This window comes from Balaenoptera musculus, chromosome 14 (genome assembly GCF_009873245.2).
Source record: "Balaenoptera musculus isolate JJ_BM4_2016_0621 chromosome 14, mBalMus1.pri.v3, whole genome shotgun sequence".
Taxonomy (NCBI): Eukaryota; Metazoa; Chordata; class Mammalia; order Artiodactyla; family Balaenopteridae; genus Balaenoptera; species Balaenoptera musculus.
Window position 1 is genome coordinate 26,127,573 of NC_045798.1, and position 23,145 is coordinate 26,150,717.

Consider the following 23,145-nt stretch of genomic DNA (forward strand, 5'->3'; position numbering starts at 1 on the left):
AGGTGGCGGCGGCTCACTCCCCACGGCCTGGCCCTGCCCCACGCTGCTGCCCCACCCCACCCGGGTCCCCTCTCAAAGTCCACAGGTGTCCTATGCGCTAGCAGGGCCCTACTTGCCCAGTTAGCACATTCCTGGCCCGCGACTCGGGGAGGGGGCCCACGTCCTGAAGCCGGATGTCCGGAGGCTGCAGCTCAGACCCTGGATCCCACCCCCGGGCCTGCTCTGGGGAGCCAGGCCAGGCTCCTGAAGGGGATGGGATGCTGCAGTGGGGATGAGGCAGGGTTGTCCTTGCAATCCCAGGATTCCAGCCCCTGGGGTCCCAGGCCACAGGCCTGGCACCTCAGCTTCCCTGCAGGGAGCAGGGGGTCCCAGTTCCTCCCCACAGCCAGGTGGGGTAAGGGAGCAAGTGACTTCCTGCTGGTGCCTGCTGCTGGCCGGCTGTGTGGGCGCTGGGGGAGGGCTCCCTCTCAGGAAGGGTGGGAGCTGTCAGACACAGCTCCGTGGGGATCCCCCTTGGAGGGAGGAGGGAAGAGGGAGGGAGGGAGGAGGGAGGAGGGGAAGAGGGAGGGAGGGAGGAGGGAGGGAGGGAGGGAGGAGGGAGGAGGGGAGGGAGGAGGGGAAGGGGGAGGGAGGAGGGGAAGGGGGAAGGGGGAGGGGAAAGGGGAAGGAGGAGGGGAAGGGAGAGTGGGGGAGGAGAAGGAGGAGGCAGGAGGTGAAGGGGGAGAGGGGGAGGGGAAGGGAGGGGGGGAGGGGAAGGGGGGAGGGGAAGGAGGAGGGAGGGGCCTAGCCTCAGGCAAATTAACCCTGGGGGTGGGGTGGGAGCTGAGGCCAGGACCCTGGTATCCCCTTGGCCTGGCTCTCTGGGCCCCTGGGTCAGTCTGAGGGCTCCAGAGGTGCTTCCACCTTGGGCTGGCGACCAGGAAAGGAGCCGCCCGGCCCCACCCGCCCCTGCCCTTTCACTCTCGATATTTGCATAATCTCTTCTTTGTATACCTTCCTCCTATTCATGCAGGTGAGGAGACTGAGGCCCAGACAGGTAGGGGGCAGTTAAGTCACCGGGGGGAGAGGCAGGCGTCTTCTGGGAGCCTCCAAGGTCAGGGTATGGGGGGAACCCAGGCCTAGGACTCACTTGGGCTCTGCCACCTGGGCCCGGGGTCTGGACAGGCAGACAGTGGCGGTTTCTCAAGATGTCTGGAGACAGGGTCCTGGACCCCTCAGGGAACTGAAGGTAGCGGGGCACAGGCTTTGGCCACATGACCGGCCTTGGCAGCGGGGGTCGGCCAGCCTTGTTCCCTGGTCACTGCCCCCTCGCAGCTGCTCCAGAGAGCCGGGCTGCTACAGGTGTCAGGCGCCAGCCGGGGGAGTCGGAACCAGAAGTCCCAAGCGGATTACTGGGTGTTCAGAGCACCTCTGTGGGCAGGTGCCCTGGGTGTGGGCACTGAGGTCCCAAGCCAGCCTGGGGGCTGGTGCTGGGACTCGCCTGGGCCCAGAGCATGGCTTAGGGGAGGAAGCTCCTGGGGAGGGTCCGAGGTGTCCTGCACCCCAGCCAGGAAGGGCCCTGGGAGACAGCTGGGCTGTTCCCAGGAAAGGGGTCTGTGGACCGGGGGAAGGAAGGTGGCCACCTCCTCTCCCCAGCCTGCGCCAGAAGCCAGGAGTGCAGCGTGGGGTCCCAGGGGGCTCAGCTGAGTAACTGCTGGTCCCCTCAGGCCCTGTGGCCTTGAGAAGGGCCTGAGTCAGTGCCAGTTCAGCGCCCTGGGTTCCCACGTGGCTCTGCCGGGCCTGGGCTGGGGGCCCTGCAGTGCCCAGCCTCTTGGGCCTTTCTTCCCAGGCGGTGGGGGGTGGGGGCACAGCGTCCAGCCCACGAGGGGCACAGCGCAGCAAGAAGGGTCTCTGTCCCCTCCCCGGACAGAACGCCTTTCAGAGGAGGCCCCCAGAGCAGGACCGGCCCCCAGCTGTGGGGCTGGCGGCTGGGCCCCCACGGCACGGAGGGGCTTGACACTGTGAAGGGCAGGTGCTCCCACAGAACAGACGGGCTTGGAGCCGGGATGGTGGGGCCAGCATCACTCTGCTGGGGCCCCACGTTTGTATCTCACACCGAGCCACCTGACTCATGTGGCTGGTCTTGTCGGAGGGCGAGTGTGGTGGGAGGTCAGCGCTGCCCCCTGCCTCTCAGGGCCCTCCCCAGGGTGCCCATCACATTGGGGTGCAAGCCACCTCCTCAGCACGGCTGGGACCCTCCTGACCCTGACTCTGGAGGGACGTGCCCTCACCCCTGTGCTCCTTCCAGGCCCGGCTGCTGTCTCTCCCGGGAGTGTCTGCCCCGTGTGGCTCCCGCCTGCTCCCCGGGTGCCTGTGGGTCAGGCCCTGACCTGGCCTGGGGGAGGAAGGCCCAGAAAGCCTGGACAGGGATCGCCACCCCAGGGGACAAAGAGGCCAAGACGACTGTTCCATCTTTATTAGAAAAGCAACCAAAAAAGGACCCTCCGCTGCCGTGACCCAGGCAGAGCCCGCGGAGGGTGGACGCGGCCGCCTGGCTGGGGGCAGTCACGTTTACAAAGAAAAACACTTCATAAAAAAGGAGGCGGGCCCTGCTGGGCTCCCGTGGCCTGTGGCCCTGCGGTGGGGACGCCCTGCCGGGCGGGGTGGGGGGGGGGTGTGGGTGGTGGTGGTGCGTGGGGAGTGGCCCTCAGATGTCCATGTAGTCATCGTCCTCATCTGTCTCACTCTCCAGCGAGGACTCCTGGCTCGACGTCTCCAGGACCTCCAGGGCCGGCTGGCACAGGCTCTCCTTCCTCACATTGGCAGCCGACTGGGCAGACAGGATGGCTGACTGAACAGACCGGGCGGGGCAGTGGTCAGTGGCAGCCTGGCACCACCACCACCCCCTGCCCCCAGCCCTGTGTCCCACCCAGGACCTGCAGTCACCTTCAGCTTCTGTTTGGTCTCCTCTGAGATGCTGCCTTTGGGCGAGAGCAGGGTCGGGGTGGGCGGCGTGACGGTGATCTCAGGGGGGAACTTGGTGGTGGCCGAGGGGATGACCAGCTTTGGCATGTTGGGCAGGAGGCGTGATTTGGCCCGGCCGGGCTCAGCCTTGCCCGGGTGGCCCTCGGGTGGCTGGGCACTCCCACCACTGGGCACCTTGGAGCTGGCAACTGCAGGGTGGACCCAGTGGACTGAGCCGGGCTCTCAGCCTCCCGGGCCCGCCTGCCCCTCCCCTGCTTGGGCCTCATCCCCCGCAAACCCTGCACCACAGAGGCACCAAGACGCCTCCTCTGGCCGCGTCAGACCGCCCTACCCTCTCTCTTTAGGCCTGTGCTGGTTGCCAGGCTCCCAGGCCTCCTCCTGTCTCTCTGCCTCCCCGAGGGCCCGGCTCTGGCTCTGGGCTGTGGGGCACCCCCAAAAGCACAGTGTTCACTGGGTGCCCAGGGCTGGGACATGGGCAAGCCCCGCACCTCCCAGGCATGCACGTGAGCTCTCAGACCATCCTAGTGAGGCAGGAGATAGACGAGCCCCCAGGGCGAACAGCTGGAGTTAGCTCCCTGTAGACAGATACTCCAAGATGAAAATAGCAGGACAAGTGAGAAAGGAGGCTGGGCCCTGCCCAGATGAGAAATAACAGACCACATATTCCTCATTCTCAAGTCAAAGAGACCTTCCTGACCAGAAAGCTCCTTGGAGGTCAAAAGGGGAGTGATGCTCACTACCCATATAGATCTCTTCCCTAGAATCCATCTCGGCTAAGAGAGGCGCGCACACAGGGGAGGATCCTGAGATATACCAAATACGGACTCGGAACCAGGCAGATCAAAATGATTGGCCAAAGGAAACCCGGAAGAAATGCCCCATATAAGTGATTCAAACTACCAGGAGGGCGCCACTCTCTTTCTGAGCCCACCTGTGTGTCTGTCCACATGTACTGTACACTTTTTCCTCCTAATAAACACTTTACTTGTTTCACTACTTTCCGTCTTTGTGGGAATTCTTTTCTGCAAAGCCGAAGGGCCAGGGCCTTGTCACTAACCACTGGTCTAGTGGCTAGGGTTCAGCACTCTCACTGGCCGGGAACCAAAACCCTGCTTCAAGCCGCTGCAGGCCAAGGCCACCCGAGATCACTAGGACACACATGCTGTCGGTCGTTCCCGCCACAGGGAGGATGCTGGGGCCCAGAGCCGGCCACTCAGCCAGCATCCACTTTCCCCTCGCGCCTCAGGATGAGTCGGAGCCCGAGGCAGCAGTGTGGGCTGGCAGCCTCCAGGAGCCGCAGCCTGGCTGGTGTCCACATTCTTCCGCTGCTCCGTGGCTTTAAAAGGAGCGGGGCTCACTCAGTCCCCATGCCCGACTCCCTCGGGCTGGCACCAGGCCCTGCTGTCCTGAGTGGGGTCTGCGAGAGGCCCCAGCCCTGAGGAGTCCCCGAGGGGCCTGGCTGGTTGAGGCGGCTGGTGGGAACGGGCTGTGACTCAGACACGGACACAGACACAGACACGACACGGATGCCCGTCTGGCTCCGCCCAACCCGGCCAGCCCTCTGCCCACCCCTGACTCCTCCCCCCACACACCTGCCCCTCCCCTGGCCCCATCTGGGCACAGGCACCCCTCCCTCTCGGCTAGGCCACCTTGGCCTGGGCTCAGCACCTCCCGAGCTATTCCCCTCTGTGAAGCAGAGGGTGGAAGGCAGGGGGAGGGGTGGGGGGGCTCTCGGGGCCCTTCCCTCCCCCGAGGAAGCTCTCCAGCCAGGCCTCCCCTGCCTGGCCTGCCTTTCTTGTCTACCTCGCCCCCAGGCCCACTCCAGGCCCCTCTGTCGAGAAGCACCCGCTGACTGCTGGCCCTGGGGGCCGTGATGGGCTGCTCCCGACTGGCCTTACCCTGGCTGCACGTGGGCTCGGCGCCTGTCCGGGGGGCCGCCTCTGCTGGCCAGCAGTGCGGCTCTGCTGGAGGGCCCTCGGGGGCCGTCTTCACCTGCTCGCTGCACCGCGGCTCCTGGGGCAGGAAGCCGGTGCCCTCCGCCCCTCCTGCCAGCTCTTCTCCCTCTGTGGAGACACAGCGCGGCTGTGGGTGACGCGCCCCCCACCCTCGGGATAGGGGCCTCCACCTCCACCATGGCCGCGCAGGGGCTCCGCTGGAACAATCGCCGGGGTGGGGCCAGGCTGGTACCAGCAGGAAACCGCTCACCCCCTGTGGACATGCTATGAACCTGACACAGCGGGGGCCCCACCCCAGCTTACAGGAGTGCCCACTGGAACCGAACAATCCAGCTAAGGACAAAGTAGATGGAGCGGTGGCGGGCCTGGCACCCTCCTGCCAGGCCACACCTTCCAGGCACGAGGAGGGGGCTGGGAATCGGCCTCTGTGGTGCCAGGTGGTCAGTCGGCACAGGTGCGCCTGCCCCCAGGGCCCCCAGCCACGTCCGGCCTCTTTGCACTCCCATTCCTCCTCCTTCCCCTTCAGGCCCGGACTCTCCTGCCACGCCGGCCATGACCCCAACACCCTGCCGCTCCCCACTTGGCCAGGAGTGGTGACGCTGGCCCCTCCCTGGCTGGGCAGGGGGACAGATGGGCCTCCTGCCTGTCGGCTCCAGCTCCTGGAGGACAGCACCTGCCCTGCTGCCTGGCCGCGAGCCACGCCCTCCCTTCTCGGTTCTGACTGCCTGGCAGTCAGAGTCACAGCCTCTTCGTTCCCAGGGTCCAGCTCCACACGCTGCCACAGGCAGGGATGAGCCCCTCGGAGGCTCCAGAGCTGCCCTCCTGGGCCCCGCGGAGCAGGTGGAGCAGCAGGAATCCTGTGGCCCCGGGGCAGGAATGGGTCACTGCACTGTGCACGCACCCACGATGCGAGGCAGGCCCGGTGGCTGTCTGGTCCAGGGCCTTCCATAGGTGGCAAAGCCCTGCCTGGCTGGGCCCAACACTGAGGGCCTGGCCGAGCAACCTGGAAGGGCTGCTTGGGTTGGGGGGGTGGGCAGGGGGCTACCTTGCTGGGAGCAGTCTACAGGCCAGGCTGGCAGGAAGCGAGGTCTGCCCTCAGGAGGCAGGTATCAGTCCCTCCTGCCCCCAGGGCACGGTCCGGCCTCCCTTCTTGATGGGTGGCCAGAGGAGGAGGGACACTCGAGGCAGGGAAGTCCAGCAGACACTCAAGCATGTGGAGAGGTGCTTCTCAGGCCAGGCGGCCCTATGAGGAGGACCACGGCGGGGCGGTGGGGGGAACCAACGGGGAAGGGACCTGCCTGGGGCCTCAGCCTTCAGGGAAGAGCTATCTGGGGCTCCCCGAGCCCCCAGGCCTCAGGCTCTGTGGAAGCAGGGGGACGGGCTGGAATCCTGAGCCATCGGGGCAACTCTCCTTGCTCCCTAGGCAGACTCACAGCCTGGTCGCTGAGTCCCCAAGGCCCAGTGTCCTGGCGGCGCCCCTGACCCAGGCTCAGACTCTCCCTGGCTTCTCGACTGGCACGAGGCCGGCACTGTGGCCCCCTCAACCCCATCCGGTGGGCGGCACCCTTCACAGACAGGTGCTCCCCTGCTCTGAGTCCTGACCCAGCTGGTCCCACAGCGTGGAGCGCCCACTCCCCACCCCTGGAGCCCTGACCACCTCAGCAAGAGGGACCCTCAATCACTCATGGGCCAGGCACCATCAGCAGGAAGTCAAGTCCTGGCCTGTGGCGGGCAGACACCCAAGGAAACAGGGAGGTGAGCAGACGGGGGCAGCGATGGGTAGTGTCAGGACCCCTCTGGGGGGACGCACAGTGGAGAACTGGGGCCTCCAGCCAACAGCTGGCGAGAACCTGAGGCCACCAACAACCTGAGAGCGCCCAGGGGACCAGCTGATGGCCTGACGCCCCCGAAGTACTGATCCTCTGGGGCAGGAGTCAGGCGGGGCGGTGACAGGCCAAGGGACAGCAGCCAGGTCTTCGTGGAGTGGCTTCCCCGCGCTATGGATGGTCATTACCACCGCCCTGTGAAGTCACCCTCAGCAAAACCCGCCTGTAGGGTCGTGCTCACCGTCTGCCACCGTTGCTCTGCTGGGTGTGGACACCGAGACACATGGGACAGCAGAGAAGAGGGGACGCCCAGGCCACTGGGTGGAGCCATACCTGTGGCCCTTCGGCCTCAGAGGCTCCTCCCTAAACACTCGGCTGCAGGGGCTACCCCAGGGGAGGTGACTGTCTCAGGCCGTGGCCAGCACCGCTGTGACTGGCTGCGTAGAGGGTCCCTGTACTTCCCCACCTTCAGAGCAAACTAGGGACCCGCGAGGTGGGGGGCCTGGGCCCTCAGCCTCCAGCTGGGCAGAGCAGCCTGTGGGAGCAGCGCTCCTGGTCACGGCTAACCGGGCTTCCAGGTCTGTCTCCGGCCGGGCACTCCTGCCAGGGCTGACTGTCCCCTTGTTCAGATGGGTCAGGAAATGACACGGCCGAGCCTGCATGGCGGACAGTAGCACCCCAGCTGTGGCCCTCCACGTGGATGGCTCCTGGTGGACAGGTGAGCCTGGCCTTCGGGGACGAGCAGGGATGTGCGGGCAGGTGGGAGCCTGGCCCCAGGTCCGCGGAGCAGGGAGGGAGAGGTGCAGGGCGTGTGTGCGTGTGTGTTTGTCCTGAAGCGTCTGCCCTCCCTGGTCTGCTGGCTGCCCCTGCCCGCGGGCTGCCGTTCCCGTTCCCAGTGGCATCTAAATTTGGAAGGAACTGGGGCTCCCTCCTGCCGACAGAGTCGCCAGCCCCATCCTTCCGCAGCCCCCGCCTCAGCTTGGCTGGCTTCCGTCTGCCTCGCCCCGGGGGCGCAGGGGCTGGGCAGGTCTGCCCCACAGCCCAGCAGGCACCCAGGACTGCTCACAGACCTGAGAGGTCTCGTGTGTGCTGGGGTCAGGACCCCCTCCCCACTCCTGAATCCTCATGGGAGGAGAAACATGGTGAGGTGGGTGCCGTGAGGGTGGGGTGGGGTGGGGTGGAGACAGCTTCTCAGGGATCACCAGGCTGGAGGCGCCCACACTCTCCATGCAATGAGCAGCACTTGCCGCTGGCTGGCAACGGGGTCTGGGCCCTGCTCTGGCCCAGCCAGGCCTCACCACCAGGTGAAAGGGATGGGACTCACCTGGGCCCAAAGAGGACATGCTGGGGGTGGCCTCGGGCCTGTGTGGCCGTGGGGGCCCGGGATCCTTGGACGGGTCTGGGGTAGAGGCTGACGCTGAGGGAGGACAGGTGACAACAACCGGGGCGGCAGCCTGAGCAGGACGAGGCTTGGTGTGGCCATCGCTGGGCCGCTGAGGGGTATCCGCCGGCATGGGGTCGGGGGCTGCAGGGGCCACAGCTGTAGGGAAGAAGTTCTCTCGGCTGTCCTTAGGGTGCTTTGGGGTGGTGGGTGTGTCCCCTGCAGCCTGGGAGGACAAAGGGGAGGTGAGGGAGGCCAGCTGGGCAGGCCTGAGTCCATACTATACCCCAGGACACCTGTCATGGTGCCCCGCTCTGGGCCCCAATGCTACCAGGGAGGCCCATTCTGCCAACTCGGGACACCGCTGGGGGCCCAGAGTCCCTCCCTAGGAGAACGTCCAGGCCACGCTGGCAGGGGCTCAGTGGAGGGGCATCAGGCTGGCCGGGATCTTCACCCTTCCACTCCTGGGTGCCAGCCTGGGAGGAACATGCCAGCCATGACCCGGGGCACAAGTTTGTGGCCCCCAAGGGGGGACTGCAGTACTGGAGGTCAGTCTTGGAGGGCGACTTCCCAAGGCCACTGGTGGAGGGGTCCTGAGACAGCCGGGATGACACCGCAAGGGTCAGCTCCTAGGCTTTGGGCAGCCCCACAGCCACAGCACCCGAGGTGGCCCCAAGCGTGGCCCCTGCCGGCAGCCTGGCCTCGGCTGCCCCGTGGTTCCCCCACCACGGGCCGTCGGTTCTCAGGGAGCCGGGCCCTTCAGGGCTTCCCTGTCTTCGTGCACACAGTTCCCTCTGCCGCTAGGCCTTTTCCACTTTGCACCTGAAGCCTACTCCCCAGGCGGTGTGACGGCCACAGCTCTCTGAGAGCAGATGCGAGGTGGGGCAGGGACCCCGAGCGGCCTCTGGCAGCAGAGCTGAGGGCTGCACCCCAGTGCCTAAGCCACGCCCCAACCTGCAGGCCACCAGCCCCAGGCCCACCATACTCTTTGAGCCAGCCCGCACCAGGGCCGGGGAGACCCCTGCCCGGGGCTGCAAGTGCGGGAGCCTCACGCCTGCTGGGAGCACCTTGCTCCCCCGTGACCCTGTCTCTTTTGACATTTGTTCTGCTGGAGACGCCCCATCCCCGGCTTCACGGGGTGCGGTCACCCCGGCGACTCTGCTGTGCAGTGAGCGTCTGGGATGAGCCCAGACCTCCAGTGGGAGGGCGGGCAGGACAGGACCTGTCTGTCGTTGGCAGACACATGCGGAAGGTGGGTGCTGTGTCCCTGTCCTGCGGGAGCCACGGGTGATGGCACTCAGCCTCTAATTATGTCCCGAGCACCCTCCTGGCGTGTGCCGGGCTGTGTGGCAACTCGGAAATGCCTCCAGCAAAATGGACACAAAATGGGTGGGAGCAGTGGCTCCCAGGGCCACGGCCACCTCCCCCGCAGCGCTGGCCAGAGGCAGGCCCAGGACAGCTGTGATCGACATGGTTGTCATCCCTGAGGTCGCTTCCTAGGCTCCTCTGACAGGCCAGGTCGCAGCTGGGTGCTGGTCCTCCATGGGCCTCCATCTCCTCATGTCCCCTCCTTGCCCTTGGCTCCTGCCAGCTCAGCACCCCCTTTCACCTCAGACCAGAGACCAGTTAAGGGGGAAGCTGTCTGGGGGTTTCCTGTGTGGTTCTATCATTTCAAGCACCTTAAAAAGTCTGCATCAGAAACAGCCCTCCTTTCTCTGGAGTGATCACTGCCCACCTCCCCCAATCTGGGTTGGTGGAGGAGGCAGGAGGGGGACCCCTGGCCCCGACCCTGCTCTGGGGCCCCGGGCAGTCATTTCTGTCCCACAGAGCAGAGGTTGTGATGAGGTGGCTGCACTGTGAACTCTGCTGCCTTGGCAATAGCAGGGCGGTGGGGACTGCCGGCAGTGGGGCACCTGTCTCCAGGGATTCCTGCCCTCAGCTGGGGGTCTGGCCCACCTGTCTGGCCCACAGCCCACTTGGTGAAGGTTGAACCCCTGGGCTGCCTTGGACCCAGAGCCCAGGTGGGGTAGTGGCCCGATGCCCCGCTCCACTGAGAAAAAGCCCATCTGGACACCGAGGGGCAGCCAGCCACTGAGGGACTAGGACACGACTCCCCGGCTGCAGCTGGACGCCCATTGCCCTCAGCTCCTGCCTCTGGACTCCCTCATGACACCCTTCCCCAGGGGGCCCAAGGAAGAGTGAGGACTGGGAAGGCCGGGCCTGCTGCTGGGGCAGGGCAGTCAGGCCACCCCTGGGGACAAAGAGGCCGCACCTACCCAAATGGCACGTACCTGCCCTTTGACCTAGTGACCTGGCCCGGGATCATCCCCACCTGTGGCTCACCTGACCTGGCCCCTGCCCCAGCCCACCCTCTCCACCCCACAGCAGGGAATCTTCCCAAAACACGATGCTGGACAAACACCAGGACCCCCGCCCACCCTGCTCCTATCAGCCCCGTATCCCAGCTCCACCTCTGTGCAAAGAAGTGACCTTTCCAGTTGAAGTCGACTAAGTAGGGAACATCCTCCCTGTTTAGAGAAAAGGTGCGGGGGTGAGGGGACCTTCATGTCACACGCACAGTCAGAGCTGGGGTCTGGTGCACCCCCAGGCGGGTGGTCAGGGGCTCCTTCAGGGCCTGAGGTTCAGCTGCCCACCTCCCCTGGGCCCACCTGACCAGCCTGCAGCCCGGGGCGGGCTCTACACGACGAGGCTGGCACAGGCAGGGTCACACTTACCTGTCTCTGGGCGGCGGCCCCAAGGTGGACCTGACAGAACTTCACGGCCTGCTCCAGCGCAGCCTCCTCGTCCACCTGAGCAAGGAGATGCCCAACGTCAGAGGGCAGGGGCCTCGGTGGCCAGCCTTCCCCCGGCCCCTGGTGTTTGAGGACAGCTCCCAGGACGAGCCCTCCCACTGCTGCTCCCCCCAGGACCCCAGCCCTGTCTCCCAGGCCCATCCGCCAGGGTCACTGCTCTGGGCCCAGCTGGCCAAGCCACGTTCATGTCTGTGGCTGTACTATTTCATCCTTGGGGGCTGAGGCTGGTGGACTCTGAGCCAGAACCTGCCCCTCAAGCGGGCAATGAGGCCGGAGAGGCCTGGGGGTTGCCCTGGATGAGCATTAGGCAGAGCATGAGGGAGACAGCCAGGCTGGAGTGGTGAAAGGGCCCACCCTCACCAGCAGGGAATGCAGGGCTTTGTTTCTAGTTTATCAGCAACAAAAAAAGTTATTGCTGGATGCTTGTGAGGTGGTGATAAAACAGACACACTCACAAGGTGCAGTGCAAATTAACACAAGTTAAAAACAAAACAGTGTATCAGGATGGTCACCCTGTACGAGCCAGTCACAGTGCAGGGTTCTTCCTGCGGAAAGAACCTATTTTTCTCTAAATACAGAAAAAAACATATGCCTAATGGAGTTTTTTTTAAAAAAAGGAAACAGAATAAGAAGGGCTCCTCCACTGCAGCCCCCTACTCGGGGGCCCCGGCTCCCTGTGCCAGACTTGACAAGATTTCTGCAAAGTGGTTTCCTTTCCTTTATGGGTGAATATAAACATTTAAAAGCATGTTGTTTTCCTTTTTCTTTTCGGTATATGTTTCCCCAGCTTTACTAACGTTTAGTTGACAAATAGAATTTTAACATATCTGAAACTATCTCGTGCTCACAGTAGAAAACCTCAGAGGTGACTAGGAATGACTCTGAAAGCCCACCCCAGGTGGCCTGGCAGTGATCATGCTTGGGAACAGTGCCGCCAGGCCCGCCCCAAGGCCACCCACCTGCTTGATGAGCATGTAGGTCTCGGACATGATCCTCTCGATGCGGCCCAGGTCATAGGCCACGCCCTTCTGGCCCTGCTGCCACACTCGGTAGGCGTCCAGCAGGAGGGTCTTGCCAGACTCTGTGTCCTCCAGGAGCTTCCTCTTGCGGCTGGGCCGTGGAGGTGCCTCCTCAGGGTGGCTGCCTGTCCTGGGTCCAGGGGTGGTGGCTGGGGCAGCGGCGGTGGCTGGTGGGGCCAGTGTGGGCGGGCTGGGCTGCTGCCGGGCGCTGATGCTCAGCTCCTCCAGGGACAGCTCGGCTGGCCGGCTCTCGGGGCCCCAGTCTCTTGGGGGGTGGCCTGGCTGCAGGGGTGGCGCCCGCTCCGAGTCCGAGCCACGGGTGGCGGCCTCCCCCGTGTCCATGGGCTCTGTGGGGCCTGGCCGGGGGCTCTCCTTGTCCTTCCGCTCCCCGCCCTGGTCTGCACCATCTCCTGCGTCTACAGCCACAGGCCGGTGGTTGTGGGGGCCTGCTTTGCCCCCTGGCTCGGCCCCTGGCCCTGAGCCATCAGCCAGAGGGGGCTTCTTGGGGTGCGGGAGGGCTTCCTGGCCATCCTCAGGACTGGCCTTGTGGGAGACGTCGGTGGTCATCCTGGCTCCGGGGAAGCCACAGGCCTTGGGCCCTGGGCGTTCTGACCCCTGTGAGGAAACCAATGGTAAGACTCAGTGTGTCTGGTGTTTCTGCCACAAGAAAGCACCCTTGGGCGCCAGGTTTGCCCACCCACAAAGGCCACTCAGGCTCTGCCCATCTGCCCGCTGGCCAGGGCTGGGCCTGGAGAGCTGCCTGGGAAGGCCCTCCCTGCTCTGAAGCTCCGGCCTTGACGGGGGCCGATGAGGCCTTGGAGGTGGCTCTGCTCTTGAGGACCAGCTGGCCCTCGCCAAACGGCTTCTCTATGTGCAGGCGCCTTGTGAGGAAGTGACCTGCCAGGGCCACCAAGTGTGCTAGCTGCAGAGCCGAGTCCACTGTGAGCCCCTGCACCAGGGCCCAGCCAGTTCTGCTGGGCAGGGGGGCATTGTAGCCCGATGGCCCTGGCTCCCAGCGGCCCCGCCTGCTAGGCTGGTGACTGGCCTCCGGGCCCTCAGGGTACCCAGCTGTGAAGAGGGACCGTGTGTGCACCAGCTCCTGGGGGCTGGCGGGTGAGGGTGCGGGGCCACTGGCTTTGCCATCTGCTCCACTGTGAGAGCTGCTGTCTCCTGAGCTGGTCCTGCCGGGCAGGGCTGCCTCAGGAGCGTCACCACCTTGCTCACCAACCACGAGCTCACTTTAGCCAAGCGCGTCAGTGCCTCACACAAGGTGATCGCGAGTTCCTCCTTGAACTGACCTTCCCACCTGGGGAGGCAGGTGAGTACTGCCCACAGGTGGGGGTGTGGGGACCTGCCCAGGGTGGGCGGGGTGTACCTCCGAAAGCTCACTCAGTGTGTCCTCCAGCACCTTCACAGTGAGGATGAAGGCCCGTTGAGCCAGGACCTGGCGGTCAGCATCTCGCAGATACTTCCTGCAGGCATGCGGGGGTGGCCAGAGCATCAGAGCTGGATGGCGGCCCGTGCCCCTCCGAGTCCCACCCGCCTGGGGTCCGCTCCTCAGAAGTGTTCCCCGAGCCTCCTCCTCGCCCAGCACTGTGTCCTGGGCCCCCCTGAGCTGGGCTGTGAGCCCCAGGGGCAGGGCGGGACAGGCCAGGCTCAGTGAGCTTGGGGGCCCCCGGCTTCTCTCCCACAAGCCCATCTCCAGGGAGCTCCAGGCCCCTGCTGAAGCCCCCACCCCAGCCCCTGGCACGGCACAGGTGAGTGAGACAGCGAAGAGGTGAGGCATGGTGCTGGCCGCAGGAGGCCTCGCAGCCGGGCCATGCCACGTCTGAGCTGCGTCTCTCCTGGGACACCCCCCAACCACTGCAAGTGGCAGCTGTCCCTCAGTCCTGTCTGTCCCAAGAGGTCTCTGGTTATCTCTGAGGCCCAGGCCCCCTGTGGCTCGGCCCACTATTACTGGCCTTCACCTGGGGACCCTGGCTGTCATTTGGACACCTGTTGTCCCCACGAGCGGACAGCATCCCCAGGAGCCCCGAGCTGGGGGAAGCAGGAGGAAGGGCTGGCTTGTCCAGAGTCTCAGTGGGGAAACCAAACCCAGTGGGGAGAGCCCGTGCTTGCCCCGGGGAGTCTGGGGCAGGGGCGCTGGTGTTTGGTTTCCAGACAGTGGGACAGAGAGGGCCTTGAAAAGAAGGACTGGGTTGGGCTCCCTGCTAGTGTAGACGCCCCAGGCAGACGGGGCCGAGGGGCTCCAGGCAGTACGTGCTTGTGCTCTGAACTACGGCAGTGCCAGCCGCCCCCGCAGGGCTGACCACACGCTGGACTGGGCCGGCCGGCCGGGCGGCTGCACTCACTTGCCCTGGTCCGGGGTCCGCTGCAGCATGGAGGAGACCTTCAGCAGGGTGCTGTGGTCCCGGAGCTGGGCCAGCACCTTGAGCAGCAGCACAATGGAGCGGTTCATGTGCCAGGCAAAGCTGCCCGGCCGGTCGATCTCGTCCACGGGGATCCGCCAGATGCCCTGCGGGATGGACGCGGCGGGCATGAGAGGAGGGTCGCTGCAATCGGAGCCTGCCCTGGGGCCCAAGGGGACGGGAGTGCGGCCCCCCACCTGCTTCTTCCCACAGATGGGAGACAAGGACGCGTGCATAGTTCTGCATCCTCCTCTTTTGAAAGCCTGCATGGCCTCCGTTTACTTGATCGGCCCCCACGGGAAGCACACGGGTTGCGCCTGGTCAAATGGCAGGACTGGGAGAAGCCGGGGCCTACGCGTCTCCTGCACAGGTGGTGACTTAGCATGGTATCTTTTCCTAGAGGGAAACTCTAGGAACTCGTGAGGTTGAGGGTCAAAAGGTGCCGCCATACCACAGCAGCTGTGCTGGCCAGACAGGCCCAGACCTGGGCCCAACCTACAGCTCTCCCTCCAGCAGTGCCCAGAGACTCACAGGCCCGCCGAAAATGACCGGCAGCTCCCAGGATGCCGGGTTCCCTCAACACACCTTTGCCCAGCACTTTGCTCTGGCTGGGATCCCCTCCCCACTTCCCGTCCGGCTAACTCCACTGTCTGACGGCTGAGCGGGGGCAGGACTGGCTCTGGGGAGCCCCACTGCCATCTCCCCCCCGGCCGTGCTTAGCCCATCGCTGCACCTGGCACCCTGCCTATCACCAGCCCCAAGGTCTGGTTCCCTGAGGTGCCCCACCACCAGCATGGGGTCTGACACCCGCTCAGACCCAGTCAAGGTGAGGTGAAGCCCAGGATGGCTGAGGGAGGGAATGACAAGTGAACAGAAGCTCACACCTCTGAGCCATATCTCCGGGGCAGGTTCCCAGATGGGTCCCTGCAGCTGACCCCTGGAGAAACTCCTGCCCAGGAAGGACAGAGCCGTGAGCACCGCTGCCTCTCCCATGTGGGGCCCACGGCAGGGTGTCCAGGTGGAGCCCCTCTCAGGGCCCTATTCCCGTGGGAGCTGGAGGACGGTCCACGGCGCCCTCCCTGCTCCAGCAGCCCTGGGAAGGAAGCCAGAGCGCCTCCAGGCCTGATCCATTTGGGCAAGAGAGAAGCTTGAGGGCTTCCCTGGTGGTGCAGTGGTTAAGAATCTGCTGCCAATGCAGGGGACACGGGTTCGAACCCTGGTCCAGGAGATCCCACATGCCGCGGAGCAACTAAGCCCATGCACCACAACTACTGAAGCCCGCGTGCCTAGAGCCCATGCTCCACAACAAGAGAAGCCACTGCAATGAGAAGCCCATGCGCTACAACAAATGGTAGCCCCCGCTCGCCGCAACTAGAGAAAGCCTGTGCACAGCAACAAAAACCCGTCGCGGCCAATAAATAAATAAATACATTTATAAAAAAAGAAAAAAAAGAGAGGAGCTTGAAACCCTCAGGGCTGAGTCCCCACAGCCTGCACGCCTGGTCCCCGGGCTCACAGTGGACACGGAGGGCCCGCCCGGGCAGGCTGGGCTCCCGTTCAGACAAAACCGGGGGCCCGAGGCCACCCTCTCCTGTGACACTAACACCAATGCTGCATCTCCTACTGGGCAGGCGTGGCTTCTGCAGCAGTTCGGGGAAAGCTGCCACTGGAGAGAACGAGGGACAGCCAGAGTGGCCCAGGTACCCCGCCCCCAGGTGTGATGGCAGTGGCCAGGAGGGTGCCAGGCCCAGCAGTGTAAGACCAAAGAAGGGCCCGGCCCGCCAAGGCACTTCAGACATCACCGTGGTCCCCACCACAGCCTGCACGGGGCGGTGACACAAGGCATTTACCTGTTTTTTTTTTTTCCCTTGGGTTGGGAGTGCCAAAACGAGCCGAGGCACACGCTGAGAAACTCCCTGGAGGGCACGGTGTCCCCCCCCCTTTGCCTGCCACAGTGGGCTAGCCTCCCGCCACTGCCAGCCCACTGGGAATTGCCAGGCAATGCCTCAATGAAGACAATTTCCGGGTGACACTGAGAGGGGTCTGCCTGCCACCTGCCCTGTCACATGGAGGCACTACCCGCTGCCCGTCTCACCCTCTGGGACTGCTCTCCCAGCCCGGCACTGACGGTCTGGTGCATCACGATCATGGACGTTTCCAGGCACACAGCTGGCTGAACCTGCTTGCTGTGTAGGTGGGAAGCCTGGGCCAGCAAGGGGCAGCCTGCCCCCAGCCACACTGCTGGACGGCAGCCAGCCCAGAGGCATGTGGCCCCTCACGCCTCAGCCACTGACTCAGCCTGCTGAGCAGCCCCTCCTCGGGCAGCCAGGACGCAGCCACCACGACAGGTCCAGTTTGCATCCCTTCACACAAGAGTTCAGCAGCAGAGGCCCCCATGCACCCACCCAGAGGGCACGTGTGCAGGCCCCAGGGAGGGCAGGGGGCGCACTGGGACCGAGAAGAAGAACGGGGGCAGCAGTGTGTGAGAGGAAGACTGGCTGCGCTGGGGGGACTGAAGGACAGGCCAAAGCAGGGTCCCAGCAAGTCGGAGCCACACAGCAGGCAGCCCACAAAAAGAGTCCTGGACAGGGTGCCTCGAGGGAGGGAGGCAGCTCTGGTGCCAGGCGGGGCTGGGGGGCCACGACTCAGGCCCCCTCCTCACTGTGCCATCCCCCAGACACCCCTCTCCCAGGCAGCAGGCACTCCATCCTGGCTGGGATGCCGCCTGCTTGGAGAGCCGCGGGTGGTGCAGGGGGTGCAGCGGCGGCCTCAGAGCACTCAGAAATGCCAGGACTGTGCTCAGAGCTCACCCGTGTGCCAAGCGGCTCATCCAGAGTGTCCCAGCCGACCCTGCAGCCCATCAGAACGGCTCTGGGCTCCTGGCTGACAGATGAGGTCACTGAGACAGACTGCAACCACCTGAATAATTCATGGAACCCCAGACTCTGGGCTGAGCGCTTAATACCAGTTACCAAATCCTCCCTGCAGCCCCGAGAGCTGGGCATCCTCCTGCTGCTCTTGAGGAAACCGAGCTGCAGCAGCTGAGCCCCAGAGCTGGGCAGGCCAGGGGTCCTGGGAGCTGGGGTGGGTTGCCCTACTTGGGGACCCTTAAAGACATCCCCAAGGGAGCTGAGGCTGGGTCAGTGGCATGGTGGGGTGCAGCTGGGCCAGCTTGCACCCTTGCCCACGAACGTGCCATCCACTTACAAGGGGGGCTGTGAAGCAAGGCGAGGCCAGAGCCTGGGCAGGAGGGCCATGAGGTTTTGGCCTCTGGTCACCGCAGCCTCGGCAGGTGGTGCCCCAGGGAAGGGACGGACAGCAGATGGCCCCACTGGCATGGAGCACTGCTCCTGGCTGCCAGGCCAAGGGCGTGCTCAGCCCATGGCTCACGCTGTCTCCAGCACATTGTGGTCTTGGGAGAGCTTCTTCCTGGAGGGGCAGGGGCTCCTTTCCCCCAAGATTCCTGATCGGCCAGCCAGTCCACACCTCCCTAACCGCCTCAGTGTGGGCCAGAAGGAGCCCGGGCTCCCTGCACCCCAGGAGGGCTGCCGGCACAGCCTCTTCATCCAACCCGGGGCCAACTCCGAGCTTGGCAGACGGAGGGCAGAGATCCAGACACAGTTCTGGTTCACAGGGCAAACCCAACCACCCTCTGCTGGGCCACCACTCAGGCCATTCTCCATGGCATACTTCAGGGTCGTTCCAGGGCTCCCAGCCCCATGTGTCACCTTCACGGGCCCCACCCTTCAGTCAAGGCTCCTCCACTCTAAGGGCCCAGGCAAAGGCTCCCCAGGAAAACAAGGGGCCGGGAAATGCCAGGGCAGGAAAGAAGGCCGAGAGAGGCACGGCCCAGTCGGGCTCCACTCCATCCGAGCCACACTCAGCCCCGGGGCCAGGCTTGTCTGGAAGGGGATGAGGCTCAGGCCATGCGGACTGGGTGGAGACTCGGATTCGTCCTATGTCGACACCGGCAGGGACAGTCGGTGTGTGTAATCAACCCCGCCCAAGGCTGCCCAGTGACCCTGGGGTGGGACCAGGACACAGGGGCCAGACCCCTTTGTCCCCCACTCTCTGCGCCCTCCCTGAAGGCTCACAAAGGAACAAGAAGTCAGCAACACGACCTGTGACTTACAGACGTAGAAATGGGGGTGCAGAGAATTAGGCAGTGACACCAAGTCACTTCAGTCTTCAGCTGGGGACTTGGAAGCCCTGCCCTCAGAGGGACGGGGGAGCCAGCGCCCTCCCCAGCACCCTGAGGGCCTCAGAGGCTTTGTGATCAAGTCCCTGGGGCCCTGTTGTGGGAGTCTTCCTGGAATCCTGGGCTCCTCCCACTGTCCCCTGCTGCCCCACCCACAGGACTCAGATGTGGCCCCTTCCCCACTCTGCTGCCACCGGGGTCATGCCCAGCCGGTGCACCAGGTGTGGCTCAAACAGAAGGACAGAGGAGAAAGTAACGACAGCTAGGAGCACCCAGAAAGGCCGAGAAGCAGCTGCACCTAGGAGCCTCATGTAGGAAGTGAGGAGGGAAAGGTGATAGGGGACCCACAGCAGGCCGGAGGGCGGGAAGAGGTAGAAGCAGGTGGCTGGGCAGGCAACCCAGAAGGGCCCGTGTCTGCTTGGTGCCTTCCCAGGCCCAGCCCAGCCTGAGCAAGGGCTGCCACGGGGTGGTGTCAAGGGCCGACCTAGCTCTCGTGGGCAGCAGCCAGTCCTGAGGGCCTGAATCCTGCCACGCAGCACCCCCAGACTCTGAGCTGCCGCCGGTGGGCAGGCAGGAGGGGCTGAGTCTCTCTTGCTTACTGGCCCCTCCACCCCATGAATAGAGCTGACCTTCTGGGGGGCCACCAGGCAGGCCTGCACACCCTCCACAAAAGGAATGTTCCCGGTCAAGACCACAAACCCTGGCCCCAAGTCCCCACAACCTCGGTGCAGCTCTCCGGCGGCTCTGAGGGAGTTGCCAGCGCTGCACCTGAGCCAAGGTCAGGCCTGGGGGAGTCTGCGCCCCAGATAGAGCCCCCGCAGGTGCTAGGGAGGCCCCTGGGTCCCCCAGGGCAGCTCAGCCTGGCAACTGCACAGAAAGCCAAGTGCATCCCAGGGACTGGGGGATCACATGGATGGGTCAGGCACACCCCCAAAGGGGTCCATGCTGGTGGGATAAGCAGACACAGATGGCTGCCATCCAGGGCGAGGGGACAGATGAGAGATTGGGATAAGGAAAAAGGGGCTAAGAGAGCAAGGACTTTGGGGAGGGGGTTGTACAGGAAAAGCCAGGGAGGAAGCCAGAAAGGAGCAGGAACTGGAGGAAGAGGGAGGGGAGCCCCTACCAAGTGAGGGGAAATGGGCAGCCCCCTAGAGTCGACCTTGTGACCCAAGTGTCTTGAGCAGAAGGTACAGAGGAGCGTGAATTCTTTCATCTTAATTTTTAACTCAGTAATAGAGCACGCGTATTTTCCTGCACCATCAAAAACTCCCCATCACTTAAAAGGACCCCCGTGCATCACCCTGCAGGTGTACCCTAACTCACTCGGTCCCCTCCTGGGTGACATTTGGGGCGGAGTCTTCAGGATCATTAGGAAGAATGTCAGCTGAACAGCCTTCCCCACAGAGCTTTTCTCCCTCTCCTCGGGCTGGATCCCTCCCCACAGAGGGGACAATGGTGGGCATGCAGCAGCCGGTGCTGTCCTGGAGGCCTGTGCCTGGGCTCCTGACCTAAGATGCAGGGAGCGTCCCACCTGCCCAGGCCCTCCCAGCCCCCACCTGTCCCACGCCCACAGCATGACAGGTGAGCAAGGCCTCCCACAGCCGCTCAGCCCAACATCCCTGTTCACAGAGAACACAATGCTGCGAGCACCCCAGGGAGAGCCCACCTCCCCAGCAGAGGGATTCCTGCAGCCCCCCCCTTGGCATGGGTGCAGCAGTGACTCAGCGCTCCGAGCAGGCGAGGCCAGGAGAGCCTGCTGGCATCCCACTCCGAGGAGCAGTGGGCTGGGGGCTGTAGGAGCAGGAGGGCGAGAGGGAGCCCCTCAGCAAGAAGGGGTGTCAGGGTAGGAGCTTAGGAGCCTTTTTTCCCAGAGAAGCATAAAAACTTTGTTTCCAGGACAGCCTCAGTGCCGCAGCCCAACCCTGAGCCGAGGAAAAAAAAGTGTTGGTATCTGGACTGTGAGGCCTTGAGGTCAAGAGCAGCCCTGGGGAGAATACCGGCGCCCTCCACAGTCTTGGGGAGACACCTGTTACCTGTAAACCCACGCAAACCTCCCAAGCAGCGAGACCACTCGGAGAAGGGCAGAGAGGGCTGTGCAGGGCTGCATCTGGTGCCCATGAGTCCCTGGGGCCGACAGTACTCACAGGGCACCTTCCCAGCTTCTCCCACACATGACCCCACTTACACCTCCCCCGGAGAGACTAGTTCCAGGGCACACAGCCAACAGGGAGCTGAGCTGGCAGCAGAACTCAGCCTACCCAGCTCTTCCCGCTCCACCCTGCCTGCCCCCAAGTAGGGTGAACATCACAGACAAGCAGGCCAGCAGGGCATCACCTCTCCCACCGCCAGCCCAGATGGCTCCATCGCCTCCAGGAACTGCCCTGGTGGAGTCCTGAGGCCTTTGGGGCCAGGACTGCGTTTCCAGGTTGCCATCTCCCCATCTTCCTGATGCCCTGCAGGGCTAAGGGCCCTGCACCTCCCACAGCAATCGGAGCCACCATCCTGCTCCAGGCCTTGGGTTAAGGGCGCCAGGGGCGGGCGAGGCTGAACACCCCTGGGGGCAGGAAGCCCTGCAGCCTCCTCTGCAAAACCATCAGGGCCGCCTCTCTGGCCGCAAGGTTGCACAGAGGCCGCCAGGGGCGCCTTGGCCCTGCCCCCAGGAGCCGTCCAAAGCTGGACTGCGAAGGGAAAGGGATTCCCCGCGCCATCCACAGGTAATGAGTCCCCAGCGCAGGCAAGGGCTGGGGAAGCCTGCAATTTGCCTGCGGCCGGTGCCCGCCCGTTTCCAGCGTCTTCTGCCAAATCAGATGTCGCACACGGGATCCCCAGAACTGCCAGGCCGTCCGTCCCCTCCCCCTCCGGGGAGAAGCAGAAATGACAAAGTAAAAGCGCGGAGGCAGCCCACCCGGCAACTCCGCCGGGCCCCCCTCGCCTCCGCGCCGAACCCCTCCGCCCCCTCCCGCCCACTCTGCGGCGGGGCAGGGTCCCGGCCCAGCCCGGGGCTTGGAGTAGGCCCGGCGCTCGCCAAGCCCAGGCACCATCTTCCCGCCCCCGCACGGCAGCTATTTATAGCCGGGGAAGCACCGCGCGGGGTGCTGCTGCCCACCCGCCGGCCGGCTCACCATCCCCGGTAGTGGCCCGCGCAGCTCCCGGTCCGCGCCGCCCGCCGCGAAGTTGCTGGGTCGGCGAGCAAGCGGCTTTCGCTTTCGCGCGGCCGGAGCAGCGCACACCCCCGCGCGCCCACTCGCGGCCCCGGCGGGTCGGCTGGGCTCGCCCCGGGCTCGCGGGCGTGCTTCTCCCCTGGGCCCCGCCCCCGTCCCGGTCCGCCCGTCGCCCACCTGGCGCTGTGCGGGGCCCCGGCCGGGGGCAGGGGGCGCCGCGGCCCCGCCGCCTGCCGACTTCCTCTGCCGCGGCGCCCGGGAAACCGCGGCCCGCGGGCTTCCTGCTGCGCCGGGCGGGCCGGGGGCCAGGCGGGGGGCGGCCGCACGAGCCGGCCCGGAGGACTGAGCCAAAGCTCGGGAGAGCGCAGAGCCCGCGGGCAGAGGGGAGACACTGTCGCGGCCCGGCCCCCGCCCCGGCCCCGGGCAAGTTCCTACCCGCCGGCTCCGCCGTGGCATCTGTGCAGGGAGCTAGGGCGGGCGCCGGGCCATGGCGCGGAGGCTCGCTCGCTCGCTGGCTCGGCGGGCCGGGGCGGGGCGGCGGGGCCGGACGGGGCGCGGGCGCTCGCTCGCTGTTCGGCCTGGAAGCGGGCCCAGCGGCACGGCTGACTTTGCCGGCCAATCCTCGCGGGTTCCGGGCCGGGCCGCTGAGGGTCCGGGGGCACAGCCCTCACCGCGGGAGGCTGTGGGACCTGGCGTCCCAGGCCGAGCCGGGTAGGGGCGGCCAGGAGTGCGGAGGGCAGGGCGACAGGGGCCAGCGACGCGCCGGGCCGGGGCTGTCCTCGCCCTGCACGGGGCCGCTCTGTGCGCGGGGCCCCTGGAGTTGTGCCCCGAGGGCCCGGTGCAGGGCAGAGGCGTGGGTGAGTGGGGGATGTCCTTGCTGACCCAGTGGGGCAGTGGGAGCCGGAGTGAAGACTCTCCCAGGCCCATCCTCAGGGGGGAGGGCAGGACAGGGGCATCACGGCATCCCCCAGGGGGCTTTCCAGCTGGGAGGGGGCTCGTTTTCCAGTTGGCTGTGAGACCCCAGGAGCAGAAGACACTGGGGGGAGGAGTGGGGCTGGGCAGAAGCCAGGCAGGCTCAAGAGCCCCTCAGCCTCGGCATGTGGCAGCCCTGCAGAGGCCTGCGGGTGCCAGGAGTGGGACTGTGCCCCTTCTGAGAGGAGTGGGCTCAGAAGGGACGCCCCCAGCACCCACAGCCCCAGCGAGCACACAGCACCTTCCTCTCTGGCTTCCTGTGGAGCTGGCCGCCCTGGTTGCTTCTCCTGCCCCAGCTGAGGACAGGCTGAGCAAAGGCGCTGCCCCCAGGCCAGGCACCAACCTCCCCACCATCCCTCCCCGCCCTCAGCACCACGAGGGCCCGGCTCTTTCCTCCCTCCCCAAACACCCAGATGCCTCGGATCCACCAGGTCCCTATCCTGGTGAC

General features: G+C 65.2%; 1 protein-coding gene across 7 annotated transcripts in view; it reads right to left on the reverse strand.

Moving 5' to 3' along the window:
* Positions 1–2,452: 2,452 nt before the first annotated feature.
* Positions 2,453–23,145, reverse strand: part of CABIN1 (calcineurin binding protein 1) — a 101,149-nt gene continuing 80,456 nt past the window's right edge. For 5 of the 7 annotated variants that reach the window (XM_036874639.1, XM_036874636.1, XM_036874640.1 and 2 more), the window contains 8 exons: positions 14,310–14,473; positions 13,334–13,430; positions 11,899–12,573; positions 10,862–10,936; positions 8,070–8,352; positions 4,863–5,027; positions 2,926–3,152; positions 2,453–2,830 (listed from right to left, as the gene is read on the reverse strand). In XM_036874639.1, coding sequence (XP_036730534.1) covers positions 2,687–2,830; positions 2,926–3,152; positions 4,863–5,027; positions 8,070–8,352; positions 10,862–10,936; positions 11,899–12,573; positions 13,334–13,430; positions 14,310–14,473 — 1,830 coding nt within the window. In that variant the 3' untranslated portion in view covers positions 2,453–2,686. Of the gene's footprint in view, positions 2,831–2,925; positions 3,153–4,862; positions 5,028–8,069; positions 8,353–10,861; positions 10,937–11,898; positions 12,574–13,333; positions 13,431–14,309; positions 14,474–23,145 lie in introns of those variants that run through there. The other 2 variants (XM_036874641.1, XR_005022607.1) reach the window with 2 other exon arrangements.